The following is a 17679-nucleotide window of genomic DNA, read 5'->3' as shown; positions in this document are numbered from 1 at the left end:
GAGTACCTTAAATAAGCTAATAATATGATTTTGTTTTGAAACATAAACCAATATTATGTTGTTATTTTTATTTTTAATCGTAAATAAATTTTGAATATGTATATTATATTTAAGATCATTCGAATGACATTTTATGTTTTTGTCAGATATTTCCAACATTCCTGATTACCTACAATACAGTTGAAATCTTGATTTGTAAAATATATACAGGTAATTTAATGACTATAGACAATGATACACTATACATCTATAAAACAAACATTTTATCATTTTTAAATCGAATTTTGTACGTAATTTAAATACAATTATTTACCCTACATTTTACTTGTATTATGTAGGACGTAGATATATTATATAGGTTCATAGAAATACTGAGGTCAGGCGTCATACATTACTAAACAATTACTTAATACTTATAGTTAAATAATACTATAGTATAAATATGAAAGTTCAGTTATTTCAAAGTTAGATCGGTTAAAAAAACATCCGAGTGAAGTAATGTGGATTTTAAAGTTTTCGCAAAAAATATGTTTTTATAACTTTTAATGATAATTATATCTAAAATAAATAAGTATAATTACGACTTAAAATATTTTATAAAAAATAGTTTTAGCTTAAAATAGTTTTTGCCACTTATATTATACTAAACATTTATTGATGGAATTAAATTTATAGTAAAAAATATATTTTATTTTATTTATTCTAATACGAATTGTTTTACTATAATACCTTGCCCATAAAAATATATTTATTAGGTACGTCCTTAAGCATAGATTTTATATTTCATATAAAAATAAAAAACAAAAATGTCTTCTTATGGAATTGTATTGTAATGTAATATGGATAATGGGTATTACTGAAATTGTCATAAAAATAAAATAATCAATGGCAAAAAAATATTGATCAAACATTTATCCTAAAGGAATATTTAATGCTTTCTAAAAATTAAAGTAGTACATGATATGATTATAAATGCATAATTCTGTGGTTATAATTTATAATTTGTTATTTTTATTTAAAATTTCTTAAACTTATTTCTATCAAATAATTATATTTCTTAAGATATTTTACTTACTTAAGGTGGCCCTTATGGTCATCATTCAAATTCAAATTTACATTAGCGACACATTTGCCGTGGACATTCATTGCCTCGGCTCTGTATTCTCCACTATCCGCTTCTTCTGTATTGGCTATTTCCAGTTTTGCCAAGTAATACAGTTTTTGATCTATATTTAATGACGAGGAATACTTACTACCCTTCACAATATTTTTACCATGGTACCTATAGTAGAAATACGACAAATCAAATAATATAATTATTATTAATGCGGTAGTGAACAAAAACAAAAATGTATTTGTACTTACCACTGGACCGTTGGTTTTGGATCTCCCACTAGACGACATTCTATAATAATGTTTCTACTATCTTCAGTCTGTGTAATTATGGGCCTTTCGGTAAATGTGGGCTTTATCCCATCTTCAGGTACAGGTGCTTCGTCACCTAAAGTGAAAACTTACTGAAAACCTACAGTTCACCACCGTTTACCACAGTGTAGGTATTCATAATAACTGTATGTCATATTTTATATGTATAACACACAACCATAACATTTACACAATAATAATCTTATGGTATACATAATTGCACTTACACTATACTGTATGAGACCACCTTAAAATTGATTACCTATTTAGCTTATAAATATTTATATAATTGTATGTGGGTGATGTTTGGGATCATTAACCGCGCATTTTTTCAAAAAAAAAATAAACTATTTACCAATAAATATATTTTATACTTATGTATATTTTCATACGTAATTTACATATTATTAATTTTAGATTGTTGAAAATAGTGAACTCACACGTTATTAAATACTACTGCGTATGTTACAAAGCTAATGTATTAGAGTAATAATATAATTTAATTACAGTTCTCATTTTGATAAGCATTCAATTCAAAACCCAAAAAATAAAACACCAAGAAATATTTTTTTAAGTAGGTACTTACTGCAAATTGTTTGTTTGTATTTGTTTTTTTTACACACTTAAACTGTAAATTGCTATTGTTTTAAAATTTGAAATACCTACCGTATTTTTGATATTAAACGTACATTTTTTTTTTGTTTTAATAAATTATTTTATAATTAAAACTTTAAGTATCGCTATAATGTCAGAGTGGATTCTAAATAATTTGAGATTCAATAAGGGAACAACAATTTTAATCATTTAAGACACGAGAAATAAAGGCAAAACTAGATTTAGAAGTATAACAACATGTAGGTATATGACTACTTGAGAAGAAAACATAATATTGTAATAATATTTTCGATTTAGAAGCTTTTCAGGTACCTGCTAATTGAAGTTAACCTTATGAACTTAAATTTTTAAATTGTAACCTACACGGCTAGAAATTTGTCTATGACGTTAAATATTATTCTTATCATATCTGTATTTCATAGGTATGTAATCAATATTCAATACATTCATTTAATAGTTATTAAGTTCATTAAATCCAAAAACAATAGCAAAAATTATCTTCTTAACTACTGATTCCCGAAGTATCAAAAGATAAATAACTTTTCATAACCTTTATATCAAATACCTCTCGTAGCAAGATGTTATAAAATGTTGTGTGCAAATAATACATTTTAAAAATCTACCTACCTACCTTTATTATGATTTAACTCGCATCCAGCAAGTTTGAACATCACATGAAAGTTCACTTAATAAAAAGACGATTCATTGTGATATTCATCGTGTATTATCATATTTATTAGTTAAGTATACTCAATAAACATAAATTTTTGTGCCTACAAATACTCATATACCTACTTAATGTATAATTTTATTGTAGTAGGTACTTAGGTAGTTAGGTACCTATAAAATTAACTTCATGACAATTATTAATTTGTCTAACTAAGTAAAAAGTATATATGCCTAATTATTTAGCTTGTCCTAAAAGTTTTAAATAAATTAAAAACAAAAATACCTTGTTTGAGTTTTGAAATGAACCCATCAAAATGCAAAATTATCATATTTGTATACATAATTCATGATTTCATATTTTAAAAAAGAACAATTCCTTTCACATAGCAATATGTATATCACACAAACAGACGCACAAAAACCAATCTTAATAGTTGTATAGTACAATATATTTACAAGTTTCAACTAAAGTCACTGAAAAATTCATTCATACCACACAGTTTTGCAATAGACTATTGGCCCAATTACATTTGGATAATCTAGTTCTTTATTGCATCGCCCATACAAAATATTTTTATTACTACAAATTAAAGTCTGTATTTTAATGGTTAAGTTAAGTTAATTTAATTTAAAATTTATTGTTTGAATTTAATTTTTATAAATATGATTAGCTCTACAATAAACAAGCAATAAAGCCAAATCCTTTAAAGTGTAATTATGGTCAATCAAAATACTTAATATATAAGTATAAGTTTAGGTACATAATATATTATAATACGAGTAATACATAGTTAAACATTGTTGATACTTACTGTCAAAATTAAGACTAATTGTTGCATTACTTTCACCCAATTCATTTTTCGCTGTAACTTTATATTTTCCAGCATCTTCAACAGTGACGTTTCTTATTTCTAGAGTTGCTAAATAGGAATGTCCATCTTTATCTACATATTGCTGTAAAAAATGAATAAAGAAAAATGAAAAACGGCTCTTAGAAGCTTATAATTGTGTGTTAAATTAAAAACTGTAATTTCGGTAAACCAAAATTGTTATTTTTCTCATTAGTTAAAAGAGATAGACATTTTTCTTATTATATAAATCATGAAGATTCAAGTGGTTTAGAAGTCACGACTTTCAATTTAAATATAAATAAAATTATATATGTACCTACAAAGATGAAAATGTGACCCTGATAAATTGGAATTAATGCATTATGATTTATGAGCTATTGCTTTGGAGTTAGTAATTATAAAGCTAAATTATTGGAAGTACCTACTCTTTTTTTCTATTGTTATTTATTGAATATTCTAATGTACAATTTTCACAAAGGATACCTAAATTGGCCATTAATAATTTCTCCATAAATACCTAATATTATAGTAATTAGTAACACATTCGTAAATTAATATTATAAATAGAAATATTTTCTAGCGAAAATGGTTCATTTTATTTCCAATGTACTTAGATATCTTAAAAAATAAATATTTTTTCAAACAATAATTATTATTCACACCTTATGTCTAGGAGAATCAATCACTGGTTTTCCAGCGTGAATCCATGCAATTGTTGGTTTTGGATCAGCTTGAATAATGCACTCGAATAAAAGTCTCTTACCATCATCTTCTTGTTTGATAGATGGCTTTTTTGAAAATGTTGGGGCCAATCCATCAATTTGTCTAAGGTAAAAATATTCATTTTTATATTTATTGTATAATTTATAGGTTATAATAAAAAGATAACTTACTTTTCATGCGGTTCGTCAACCGCTACAAAAAAAAAAAAAAATTAATTTTATTAACAATTAACTATAATAAGTAAAAAAAATTTTACAAAATTGACATATTATTATGATTATATGAATATAAATCAAACCTAAGTTCCTATTTTATTATTGAGTGCCTAATTCATTATTTTAAAATTCAAATAAATAAATAACTGCACGCGTAGGTACTTAGATACCTATCTACTTTTTATTATGCATTGATTCTCAAATAGAATATCATTAGTTTTCGGAGAATCTCGTTGAAGAAGGACTCCCTCAAAAATATTCAAAGAGGGGGGTGGTACAACCCCCCAGCAGAGCCAATGTCGTTGAATTAAAATAATTTTATATATTGCTTAATATTACCTAAAAATATTGTCAACAACGGGAGAAATTACCATCAAATAATATATTACGACTTTTTCTGTTTATATAATTATTTTATCACAGAACATTTTATGAAACTTTTATATTTTATCGAGCCAAATATTTTTCAAAAATAATCAATTAATATTTGCATCAATGTATAATACTGAAAGACATTTTTATAATTCATTCTTCAGTCTCCAATTTCGTCAAATCTTAACTACCCATCGTATATCGTACATAGTATAAATTAATTTTATTTTAATAATGTTGTTTTACCTATGACTTTGAATTTACCGTGCATTACAAATATTATATTGAACGTTAAATAATGAATATAATTATTAAAATAGAATGCACATAATATATAAATAATAGGCATAGTGGCAGGTATAGGTTAGTTACTTATTCAATACGTCATAGGAACCAATTGAAAATTTAAAACCCGATAAAATGTTCTTTTCAATGTAGATACGTTATATTAGGTAGGTAGACCAACCGATTAATTATTAAACATAACCCTATGGCATAAATATTCTGGAGGGATTATCTCAATGCCTTATCGGTAATATTGTAGTAATATGAATAAGAATGTTCACGGTTTCAAATTTAATTTTTTTCAATTCATAATATCCTCTTTTGTCGGATGATAAAACCATACAATGTCAAATAGATATTTTATGATAATATGCCAAAATTAAGTCTTTTAATTTTGTATATGTACCTAAATGAAGACGATTTTAAACAATTATTTTTACAACTTACAAATTAAATGAAAACATCTAAAAATTATTTATTACCAATTACCATGGTTAAATCATGGTATTTTTCATACTATGCATAACCATGATATTATAAATAAATAATTTAATTTGGTAGGTATTCCGTAAATTGTTAACGTACCTATTCATAAAGCATTGAAACTAAAGTATTCGTATTGTTAGGTGTTTCTATACATATTTTTTAGCAATGTAATTTTAAATGCAAGTCTCATTAGTAGAAACATTTGGTGACAGAACTCTTTATCTATATTTAGGGGAATGCGAGTTTATTGCCAAATTTAACCCACTCAACTGTTCTCACTGGATCACTGTGTATTTTTACATAGACATAGTGCCAACATCATAAATGTTAACGAACTCGAGAAGATAGAAAGGCAATTTTTTTTATAAAATATAATCAATTGTTATGTTTGCGTATTAACTATAATGACGCAAATTGACTTTGGGAATTTATATATTATTTATTAATTATGTACCACAAGTGACTCATTTAAACATTTATAATATCAGAATATATTTTATTTTTTTTGTTTAATTGTTATTTTATAAAGTATTTGTAGAACTTTTAACATCACCCCACCCCCCCCCCCCCCAAAAAAAAAAAGTGTACAGACATGAGTTATTATTTTCATTATACAATTTAATATAAATTGAGATAATTATAAGAATTGATTTTAAAAATCAATTTTTAAATAAAATGCTAAGAAAATATTTAAAAAAAAATTTACCCAATCAAAAATATTAAAAAAATTTAAATACTTAAATATTTTTTTTTAAAAAGAGATTTGTTATAACTACGTATAAGTATTAGAGAAATTTATTACAATAGTTAAAATTTTAATAAAAAACAACTGTGTTCGTAACACATAGTATTAAAAATTATATCCCTACTATAATATTTTATATTATTATACAGACTTACGAATTTTTAAAAGTATTACTCAATACCTTTTTAAAATAAACCCAAATTTGAAATGTCTATAATCTAAAAACAGTATGAATATAAACTTGAAATATCTACACTTACGTAGTTATTTTTTCAAACCCTAGAGTAACCACCACATAAACATAAATCATATTGAATAGTTTATTGTTTTTCGAGCTTGAGTATGATATAACTGTCATATTATTAATTATTGTATACATTCTACCAAATATGATAAATAATATAACTATAATACCTTCTATTAATTTATATGGTTACCTACATATTACATACATTTATATATTATTATAAATATGAGATAGGACTTAGTACCTAGATATGTATAATGTAAATGTGTATATCTACTTTTAAAAATATAATTATTATACATTATTTTAGTTGTATTATTACTATTTTATAATAAAATAGAATCTAAATAAGAACTATGAAAATCTTAAAATAAAATAGTAAAATACGAAATGTCTATAATATTAAAAAAAAACTTTTATTTCTAGTTTAAATACATAAATTACTTAGGCATTTAATTTTCTTTATCAAATTAAAAATAATACTTATTTATAATATAAGAGGACCCGTGTGAAAATTTCACACATTTAGAAAAAAAATGAGTTCATGCCAAAATGTTCCTACTCCACTGATTTAACCATAATGACTTATCCTTTTACACGAGAAAATACAAACTCCTAAGTATATCGTAATTAAAATTGTATGTTTTTATGCTCAAATACTAAAAAGGTACCTACTTAAGTCAATATTAAAAAAACAAATTATAACAACATTGTTTCGTTACTCACGGCTGAAATTCAAATTGATCGATGCTGCCACTTCTCCCATTTTATTTTTTGCTTTAACCTTATAAAGGCCAGCATCCATTTCGACCACATCATCCAGCTCGAGGATAACAACATACGTGTTGGTAGCCACTGCCTGGATTTTCATTACGGTCCTGTGGTCTTCGGACAGCTGAGTCTCGCCCCGGAACCATGTGATTTCTGGTTTGGGACATCCCAACAGTCGGCATTCAAATATCAATCGGTTGCCTTCGTCTTCCTGTCGCAATTGTGGCTTCTGCGTGAAGCTAGGAGCGAAGTCTTCGGCTACACCCATCGTTATAATGTGCAAGCCGATTGGTGCTCAATGGCGAAAAATAATACTGTAGTCCTGTGTGCTCTAGTGTGGAGGGACTTTACTTGCCAATTTAACAATTCAATAACATCCTTCGTCCTTTATAAGGAATTCTGCATAATATCATTCTGAAAAAATGCAACAGATAAATCGATATTTTTTATAGGTAATGTTATGTGCAGGTATTTCATTATAATAAACTCATGAAGAATTTGCATAAATTGGCAATTGATACTCGCACATCTTGTAGGTAACGAAATTATTTTTAAATTAAAAGCTTAGTAGATAATATATAATTATAAACCGTAATGAAATATTTTTATTTTTATTAAGTATCATCGTTAATTATAAATAAAATAATTACCTAATAGGTACCTACTTAGTAGGTACCTACTGTTATTTATAATTAGAAGTGAATGTGTAAATTGTATATTGCATCATGTCGTGTAAATGTGTATAGACATTATAATGTACATTATATGCCTACGCATAATTTAACTATAACTTATCATTATAAGACATTTGAACTGAAAACTACAAAATATTATATTATGGTGTTCTAATCCATTATTATACTAAACACAGTTGGAATAGCTAACACATGGTTAACCTAATAGGAGGTGTGTATTTAGTATTTATATAATATTATCAAGTATTTCAAACACAAATGCAAGTTCAGAGTTCTGTACGATTCATTGATGGAATTAAAGTTTTCATAACTTTTAAGGTTAAATCGGTCATATATTTAAACAATTTTAAAAAGTCAATAACATAGGTACTGATTATATAGGTAAAATAACTTTTTTTTCTGGAATGATTCTCAATGTTCGTAAAAAATAAAAGCATTCCTTATATAGTATAATAGTCTTTAAAAACGTATTGATTAAACACAAATAAATTGCTTTAGTTAATAGTACAGTAAAGTAAAAAACATAATATAATTTTTAATTTATTTATTTATATAGGAATATAATATTTAAATTAATAATTATTATAATCTATCATGTATAATATGTGTGTAGAAGGTATAAAATATACACTATATTGGTACCATTAAATAAGTCACGTATGATATTGTATTGTAATTTTGTAAGTCTGAAATATTTAGTTGTATGAAATATCAACACTGCAAGTGAAAAATTATGTTACACAACATTAAGACATATTATAAATTTTATGTATAGTTTAATGAGAAAAAATTTTAATTATTAAATTTTGTGCCAGAAAATAAAGTATATGGAAATGTAATCCTTGATTTCAATCTAAAATTAATTTATGCGTGAAACCAAAAACATACACACGATTCAATCAGAAATTGTTATTACGAATGTACAACCGGTGAAGTTTACACAAAATTGTGTTAAATAAAATATTTATATAGGTACCTACTCGCAGTATTGCGTAATAATTTTACTCGTAACTCATACATCTCCGTATATACTTCGATGGAAGTTAACATGTTGCACAGTGTACAGTGTATAACATTATGGTGCAATGATGTTTGATACCGTCTACTATAATATATAGTATAATATTATATACAATCTTTTAACATATACAAATGTTTATTTTTCTTTACGTGTATATATTATATATTTCTCTTTTTAAACGTAAAATAAATATGGCTAGTTAACTATTTTTGCACAACTTTATGTTTGGGAATCACATAGTCTCATAGGTATTTACTATTGAGAAATATATTTTGTTCTCGAACATAATGATATAGTTGATTACGGTACAACAATCGAAATTTGATCGAAGAAAGACGAGTAGGAGGGGTACCTAACTGATGTATAAAAAAACTATAACATTTTAAGTTTCTAAAAATAAAAATGTTCACACTTAATTAATATACTGAAATATTTATTTCTAGTGCTTAAAAAAAATAGTTTTGAGTACCAAATACCTCTACAAAACTACTCTTTTTATTCGGCTTGCCCCGTCACAAACTTAATATTTTTGAATGCGAAGCTATTATTGGCGCAATAGGTTAGTACATTCTAATATATTTATGACAACCGTAGTTCTAAATTAAAATAAATTTTAGTTTGGAATGATATTTATCAGATTTTGTTATGTTTATGTGTAACATATACAATATACACGATACCTACAATCTACATGGCTTGTAAAAAGTATGTTTTATTTAGATAAAACATCTAACGATAATAATTAGCGAAAACTAGTAAATAAAGTGGGAAAATGGCCAATGGGGAAGATAAATAACTCGTTTGTATGTTTAAAAGAAATTAATATAAATGTGTAAGTATAACACAGCAAAAACATGAATTTTAGATAGGTGTACCAGTACATTAAATAGAACACTGTCCAAATATAACTATACTAACCTATTTAATAAATACATTTACGAAGATTTTATTTTAACAAATAGGTGAAATTTATATTTGTTAAAATATGTAGGTACCTATATTTCGATTTCATTCCAAAAATTATCTGGCTCGTTAGCCGTAGACCATAATCATTATTATTTATTATGCTGGTAAATATACAGTTTCTTACCTTCATTAAAAATGTGGATTATAATATAATATATTAAAATAATACTAATGGTATATTTTATCCTATTCATACGTGTTTCCTATATTTCCTATGTAATCAAATACCTATTATAAACATTGCTACAAAAGGTGATTAAAACTAATATACTCGTAAAAAATTCATAACATGTAAAATCACATGGCTGATTGATTAATTTTATAGAATAAGACTATATTTTACGATTTTCTGTAACTTTTGATTGAACTCTATAACTTATTACACATCGACTTAGGACCTATTTGTTTGAAAAACAAAACTTAGTCTCAAAATAGTATTCAAAGATACAAATCGTGTTTGAAAATACCTACCTATAGTCAAAACTAAGAATAGTTTTATTAGAAATACATTGATATAATTTGTACGTTGGAAATGGTATCAACATATCATTATGGTTTCAAGCTTAAATAGTTAAATTACATAGGTATATTATAATAATTCAGTGGGTTTCGAAATGTATTTTGTTTTATTGGTCGATACTAGACTATGAAGAACAATATAGAAGAGCTTCAAATATTTTATGTATACCATTCACTCTAGCATTCATTTAAGCTGGCTCAGAGTAAAGGTTAATATTAGAAAATATGTACACTATAATTAGCATTTCGGACAAGCTGTACAATACTACAATATACAATATACTGAACAGTATAACAAATGTCAATAAATATTTGTAGTATAATTTATTCTGAGTGGTGCTTGTACAAAGTCTTTCATTTAAAATACACATCGAATAAATTCTAAACGTAATGTTAAAAAAAAATGTGGCATTATTATTATATACTAGTTTAAGTCGGTGTGTATATGAGCGTGACTAATTAATTTAACGTAAGTATCAGGTCAGTTAAACTTAAACACCAAAATACAATACTATACGTCTGGGTACTTGCTGAAACTTGTTAAGCACCTAGCTATACCAATGTTTTTGTACAACTATTTAGAAACATTTTAACAAAATAATTATCTGAAGATTTAAAATTACAGATACATGTGGTATCTAATGTATTCATGAATACACATAAATGTAGAAATTAAATATGAATAAATAATAAGATATTTTTAGCGTTGTTTAAGATTTAGTAAGTACCTACCCACTGCAGATCTATATTCATAATGAATACAATCACGGGTTTATTAATAATGAAATGAGAACCTTATCATTACAATCATAACCTACCTACTCTTTACTGAATTTAAAAATATTAACTAGGTAATGTTTATTATATTAAAAAAAAAATTGTATATTATCTTTTTTTGTATGAAATAAAAATTTAATTATTTAATATAAATATTTGTTTTCTATATTCTATTAATAGAAATACGTAATGATGATTTTTAAATTTTTATTATAATTATCTTATAAGTAAAATAAATTTAAGAATTTAAAATTACTTAACGCATGAAATGCATAAATTATTTTGTTCCATAGTTTTTTCATTATACACAATAATTAAAATTGCATAAAATAAAACTCAAATAATAAGTTTATTGTTTATTGATTATAAATTATAAATTATATCTATAAACAATTATGGTCGCGTTAAAAATATGTTAGGCAATATAATTTAAAAATAATCATACAGTTTTATTTTCAAAACCTATTAAAATAAGTAAAATATAATCTATGTTTGGATAATTTAAAACAAAATAATATTGTTAAGAATACCGTAATTTTGAATAAATATTCGGACTAAATACATCGAACGGTTTTTGAAATTATTTTTTACGATTATGGCTGTGCATTATTTGGTGCGCATTTGTACCTAAATATATTGTATAAAATGTGTATAATATATAATATTATTCAACATAATAATATTATAATAATGATTGTTTACTAATGAAAAGTTAGACTAACATAAGTTTTACATGAACTAATAAAACAATGATTTTAAAGCTAACTAATGAATTATAATGTTATATTTTTTAAAATAGATAAGTGCCTATTAAATAATATTATTTTTAAAAAAGGAACAACTTAAATCATTTTTGTAGATTCGATTTATTTATGTCAAAAAAATGTAACAAAAAATATATTCTTTTGAAACATTTATAGAATCTTCGCAAATTATATTCAATTTTTAGGTAGGTACTATTTACATAACATTTTACCTAAATTTCTATCAAATTAAAAAAACCTATATTTTTATTTATATATTTTATATAAAATAAAACACTGTTTATTCTATTTTGAGTTTCTCGATGTTCTTATGCATGAACAATTCAATTTTTGAAATCTATATTACCTATACCATGTATTCAAACTGTTATTAAAAAATTAATATTTATTATCTTCAATAGGTTAGATGGATAACAAAATAATTAATAATTAATACATAAGCAACTGCGAGAAAGCTTATAGTTACAGAAGAAAAATTATAAGTAATCAAAAATTATGTAAACTGTAACAAATTTAATAAATGTTGTTTTTGAAGTTTCCAAAATATTTGTTTTATAAAAATATATAGGCAACTAATTATGTATAAGTACAGTGTAATATTGATAATACGTTTTACTTATACCTACACAAGTATTACATATTGTTATGTGTGTTCATGTGTGCAGTATGTATCTAATAAATGTATGTCAATTATATAATAATTAAATAAAACTATCTTATCAGAATATTATCAATATATTATGTTTTTTCATGCATTTCAAATGCAAATCAAGTCTAATGAAAATACTTGAAATACACAAAAATAATCATTTAACATTAGAAAAATAAATATAACATTGATTTTAGTAATGGATTTTTACCTATTTAACAAGGTCCTTGGAAAATCATGATGGTAATCAGACTATTTAATACATAATATTTTAAGCACTGGTGTGGATTTTTGAAATAAAATATTTGAATTTGTTGAGTGTCACTAGATTTATTTAAAATAGAACGTCTACTTGTGGGAATTGGACCAAAACCAATATGGCGCGAGTGGACATAAAAATAAAGATGACTAATAATATTTACACTAATTTAGGGCGTGGACACTGTCCAAAATATCTTATTTTATGCAATCGTATACTCAATGTGATTACGCTATTAATTAAAATTGATCATATCGCCATTAAAATCCCAAACATATTTTATGATTGGATCGGACTCCATCACTAATAAACTGAATAGGTACCTACTTGCGAAAGCTCACTTCAACATTTAAAGAAATTTGTTTGATATTATACTTGCTTTTAATTGTATTACCTATATCATTTTTAAAAAAAATTCTAAAATAAGAATTGCTACTTATAAGAAAAGTATTATAACATAATAAAAAATAATCAATGAACATCTTGCTTTTGGTTTTGGTTTAAATGTATGTGTCACAAAATACAATAGTTATCATTTAATTACTGTGGTTATTTATCATGTGGTATTGAAAAAATAAATGTATTATGGGTAACTTATTCAAACATTTATCATGGTAATTTAATATTGTTTTTGTCTAAATTTATTATTTTTAAATATTGAATGTTATAGACTTACAGTATAACATTCTTATATAGGTAGGTAAGCAATCGGAAAATACATTGGGTAAATTATTTAATAAACCCCTTAATCGCGTATCTAAAAATTAATTTTAAAAAACTAGGCATACAAATATTTAATAACTAATAAAGCCAATTTTTGATTTTTAAATTCCGATATTTTGTCCACGAAAAAAAATAATTTGTATAGTATAGGAAGGTACTAACAAAATAAAATTAGGTAGGTAGTCAATATTCGCAATCAAATAAGTGTAAAATAAATAATTCATTCTATTCTTCAAACTGCATGCTTAGGTAAAACAATTTAAATTATAAAATATTAATTAAAAAAGAAAATGTGATTTTATTTCTAGTATAAAAAATATACCATAGACTACAAGTCTTCTCATTAATAAAATATGATTTATTTTCAAACTTATTATTACTTACATAAGTTATATTGTTTTAATTAAAATTATATTTTAATAAATGTAAATAATAACCAGCGTTTTAAATAATATAACAAACTAATAATGTTTTAATCAATACTTAAATAAATATAAAATAGTATAAACTCACCTACGAATAAGTTGCTCCATTATAAAAAAAAATCACTTAACACAGCACATGACCACAACTCAGCGAGCACTAACAACGTCCATTCCTTAGTTCTTCCTCGAGAGATATTTTTAGCATGTGAATCTATCGAGAGAAACGTGATGCGGCCACAAATATTAAAAGAAAAAAAAGAATAGAACACATATTTCTGACGTCAGAAGTATTAACTAAATAGTTAAGACGACAGCATTTTGGATTTGACAACCCGTACACAATAATAGTATTTTTTCAATCATATGTTGATTGGCTTATATATATTTGTAAATATAATTATATATAAAATTATATATAAATCAGATGAGCCAAATTTACATAGGCGCAATGACCAACTAACGTAAACAATAGGATTTGATAGACAGCTTTTGGATTGAGAACAAGAAATAATTAATCGGCAATTTTCCATCAATGAATGATAACGGCGAGCCAAAAACACAATAGTAACCATACTGGTAAATTGAATATCCTATAGATAACTTTCTTTTTTTCTTATCAAACAAACGTGAAATACAATAACGATTAACGAAACCTCTTAATAGTGGACATGTTATGGTCTAGACTTCTAGACATAACTATATCAAATTAGGGAGATATTTATCTTTTAATGGCTAGTTAGGTATATATAACTTTATAATATGCAATGAACCATTAGTGGGGCTTAGCCCCCCAAAGCCCCACCCTATTTGCGCCTATGGCTTAAACCTATACATAGTTTGACTTTTTTTTAAGCTACCTATTTTTAAACATTTTAGGTTTTAGATTCTGAGTGTATTGATTTACCACGATGTGTGTCTTATGTGTACACACGTGTCTGTGTAAATGATAACTAGTAGAAATAATGCATCGATTTTAAACATCAGTATCTTTTTCGATGGGAAAGTGAATCTAGTTGGTTCTTTTGGGAGGTGCAAATGACAAAATTCGTAAAAATCACGAAAATTTGCAAATTATATTGAGTTAGAAATATATAAATATTTTTCGTTTTGTAACTAAGATTTGAAAATGTAATAAAAGATTCCTCATATTGTGCCTTTATCTAACCTTTATCAAAAAAAAATTCTACCGGAAAGTCAAATTTTTATGAGCGTTTGAATTTTAATTTTTTACAAACTTTTGATATTCACTCGATTTCTTAGGAACGGTTTTCTTATTTTGTTGTACTTAATTCAACGAATAACCAAAGATAATTTTAAATCTACTCCAAATGTTTATTTTATCATTTTCTATACTTGATAACATGTCCAAAATATTTTGACTCAGTTTGAGCTGTTTATAGACATTTTCAATTTTTAATTTTTTTTTTAAATGTCAGAACAATTTTATTTGTTGTGTCAAAAATACTTTACAATTTAACTCAAGGCTCTTCACACGTTGTTACAATATCGATTTAAAAATATTAAAAATATATTATTGGCAAGATTTTTTATAAGCATTTAAAGTTAAAAGTGTGACAAAATTTGTCAATTTGAAAATATTTTGTAGTTAAACATTTGTAAAATAAACAATTTGTATAGCTTAAGATTGAAAATTTAAAACAAGGTTTCACGTAAGTAGTTCATTCTGTAACCAATTAATCTAAAATATAATATATAAACACAGTTTTTTAAAATATTTATTTTAAGTTCATATGTGAACGAAATTACATATTATTAAAATTAAGAATAACGATTTTACTTATTTTTGTGTATTTTATACACACGATGATATTTTCAAAAGCAATTTTTTCAACAAAAATTAATATATACTACTGTAGTACTAAAACTTGATATTAAATTAAATTAATAACATTAATCACGCAATAATATCATTAAATTAATAGGTACCTAGTAATATGATAGGCTGACAGACCGTCTTCGCTCAGAATCGTTTTTCGTATACAATGATATTATTATATAATTGAATTTAAATTTAACATATTAATTACAATGGCACTCTAGACATCTAATGTACAACAGAGCGAACCCACTTACCCATTTTTCTATTGTGTAGGTTCTATATGTCTTCTTTTAATTTAATGTAAGTATATTATCCTGACTCAAAAACAAATTTTAATTTTAAAATTTCAAAATAAATTAAATAAAGATTAGTGACTGTAGTGAGAGTAACGTTAAAACTAACCTTGTATTATTATAATTTCAGGGCTCAACATTTAAAAGAATACATTTTATTAAAATAAATTATTATCGTTGTAAATTTAAAAAAATACTATTAGTCAACGTTTAAAAGTCCATTAAAAAAAATTAGTTTTAGATTCTAACATCAAAATTACTGTCGCATTCAGTATAGTCTTTCAAAATTGTCTCGAGAATAACTGGGAACCTAAAAAATGTAACCTATAATGAAACTTAATGATCAGTCCTTTTATAAAAGCGAAACCTACTCTAAACACTTAAGAAGTCATTTTTGAGTATTTCTTAGAAATGTTAAAGGTATTTCCAATATCCATAATATGATTCAAAACAATTATTTTTACTTTTAGATATTAGTACGTAATCGAACTTTTATTAAAATTTTTAACATACGGTATACTGGTAATATAGTGTATCATATTATCACGATTTAACTTTTCTTATATGGGTATTATGTATATTCCAAATGAATAAATTTTGTTTTGGCTTCTGAGCAGTTCAAAAAAATTTATATTTTAACGATAAAGATTTAGAAAAGATCTTTAAGATTTGTAAAAGTTGGTAAACAAACGAATTACCAACATTAGGTGTTATTCAGCAATGAATGTGTTAAATTTTAACTCAATCAATGTATACGAAAAACGATTCTGAGGGAAGACGGCTAAATCACTAAGTATATATTTTATTTTATTAATATATTATTGATATTGAACTAATTTATTTTAATATTAGTAATATAGTATATTGAATTAATTTTTACGGAAAACATTGCATTTGAAAATATCATTGTGCGTATAAAATACAATATAGGTACTAATAAATAATATTTTTTAACTATAGAAAAATATCTTAAACTAATATTCTTCGATTAAATATCTAATTTTTAATGCTTAAATAATTTAAACTTAAAATCTATTTATATGTACCTAACTATTAAAAAAAAATTGTATTAATATATTTTTTTTAGATTTTTTGACTACAATATGAACTATTTATGAGAAATCTTGTATTAAATTTTCAAGTTTTTCAAACAAGCAAAAAATAAATAGTAGGTAATAATAAAATAAAATAATTGAATAAACACAAAATCATAGTACTTACAGATAATGCTAATGCAAACATATCAAGTACCTACCTAAATCCTACGTTTTTTAATTTTTGAGTAGTGTCAAAAAAACATAATAATGGATTTTATTAAATATAGTGTTAGGTATGCGTCAAATG

The 17679-nt window shown here is 24.5% G+C and overlaps 1 protein-coding gene across 19 annotated transcripts in view; it reads right to left on the bottom strand.

The window, feature by feature from the left end:
• LOC132937237 (twitchin) overlaps positions 1–14387 on the bottom strand; it is a 78733-nt gene extending 64346 nt beyond the window's left edge. For 16 of the 19 annotated variants that reach the window (XM_061004053.1, XM_061004058.1, XM_061004055.1 and 13 more), the window contains exons 1-7: positions 14291–14387; positions 7360–7818; positions 4454–4475; positions 4223–4385; positions 3522–3663; positions 1366–1501; positions 1076–1282 (exon numbers count right to left, since the gene is read on the bottom strand). In XM_061004053.1, the coding sequence (XP_060860036.1) occupies positions 1076–1282; positions 1366–1501; positions 3522–3663; positions 4223–4385; positions 4454–4475; positions 7360–7672 (983 nt within the window). In that variant the 5' untranslated portion in view covers positions 7673–7818; positions 14291–14387. The remainder of the gene's footprint in view (positions 1–1075; positions 1283–1365; positions 1502–3521; positions 3664–4222; positions 4386–4453; positions 4476–7359; positions 7819–14290) is intronic. The other 3 variants (XM_061004070.1, XM_061004073.1, XM_061004072.1) reach the window with 1 other exon arrangement.
• Between the last annotated feature and the right edge of the window lie 3292 nt (positions 14388–17679).

This window comes from Metopolophium dirhodum, chromosome 1, assembly GCF_019925205.1.
Source record: "Metopolophium dirhodum isolate CAU chromosome 1, ASM1992520v1, whole genome shotgun sequence".
NCBI lineage: Eukaryota > Metazoa > Arthropoda > Insecta > Hemiptera > Aphididae > Metopolophium > Metopolophium dirhodum.
This window is presented reverse-complemented; position numbering and strand designations above follow the sequence as displayed.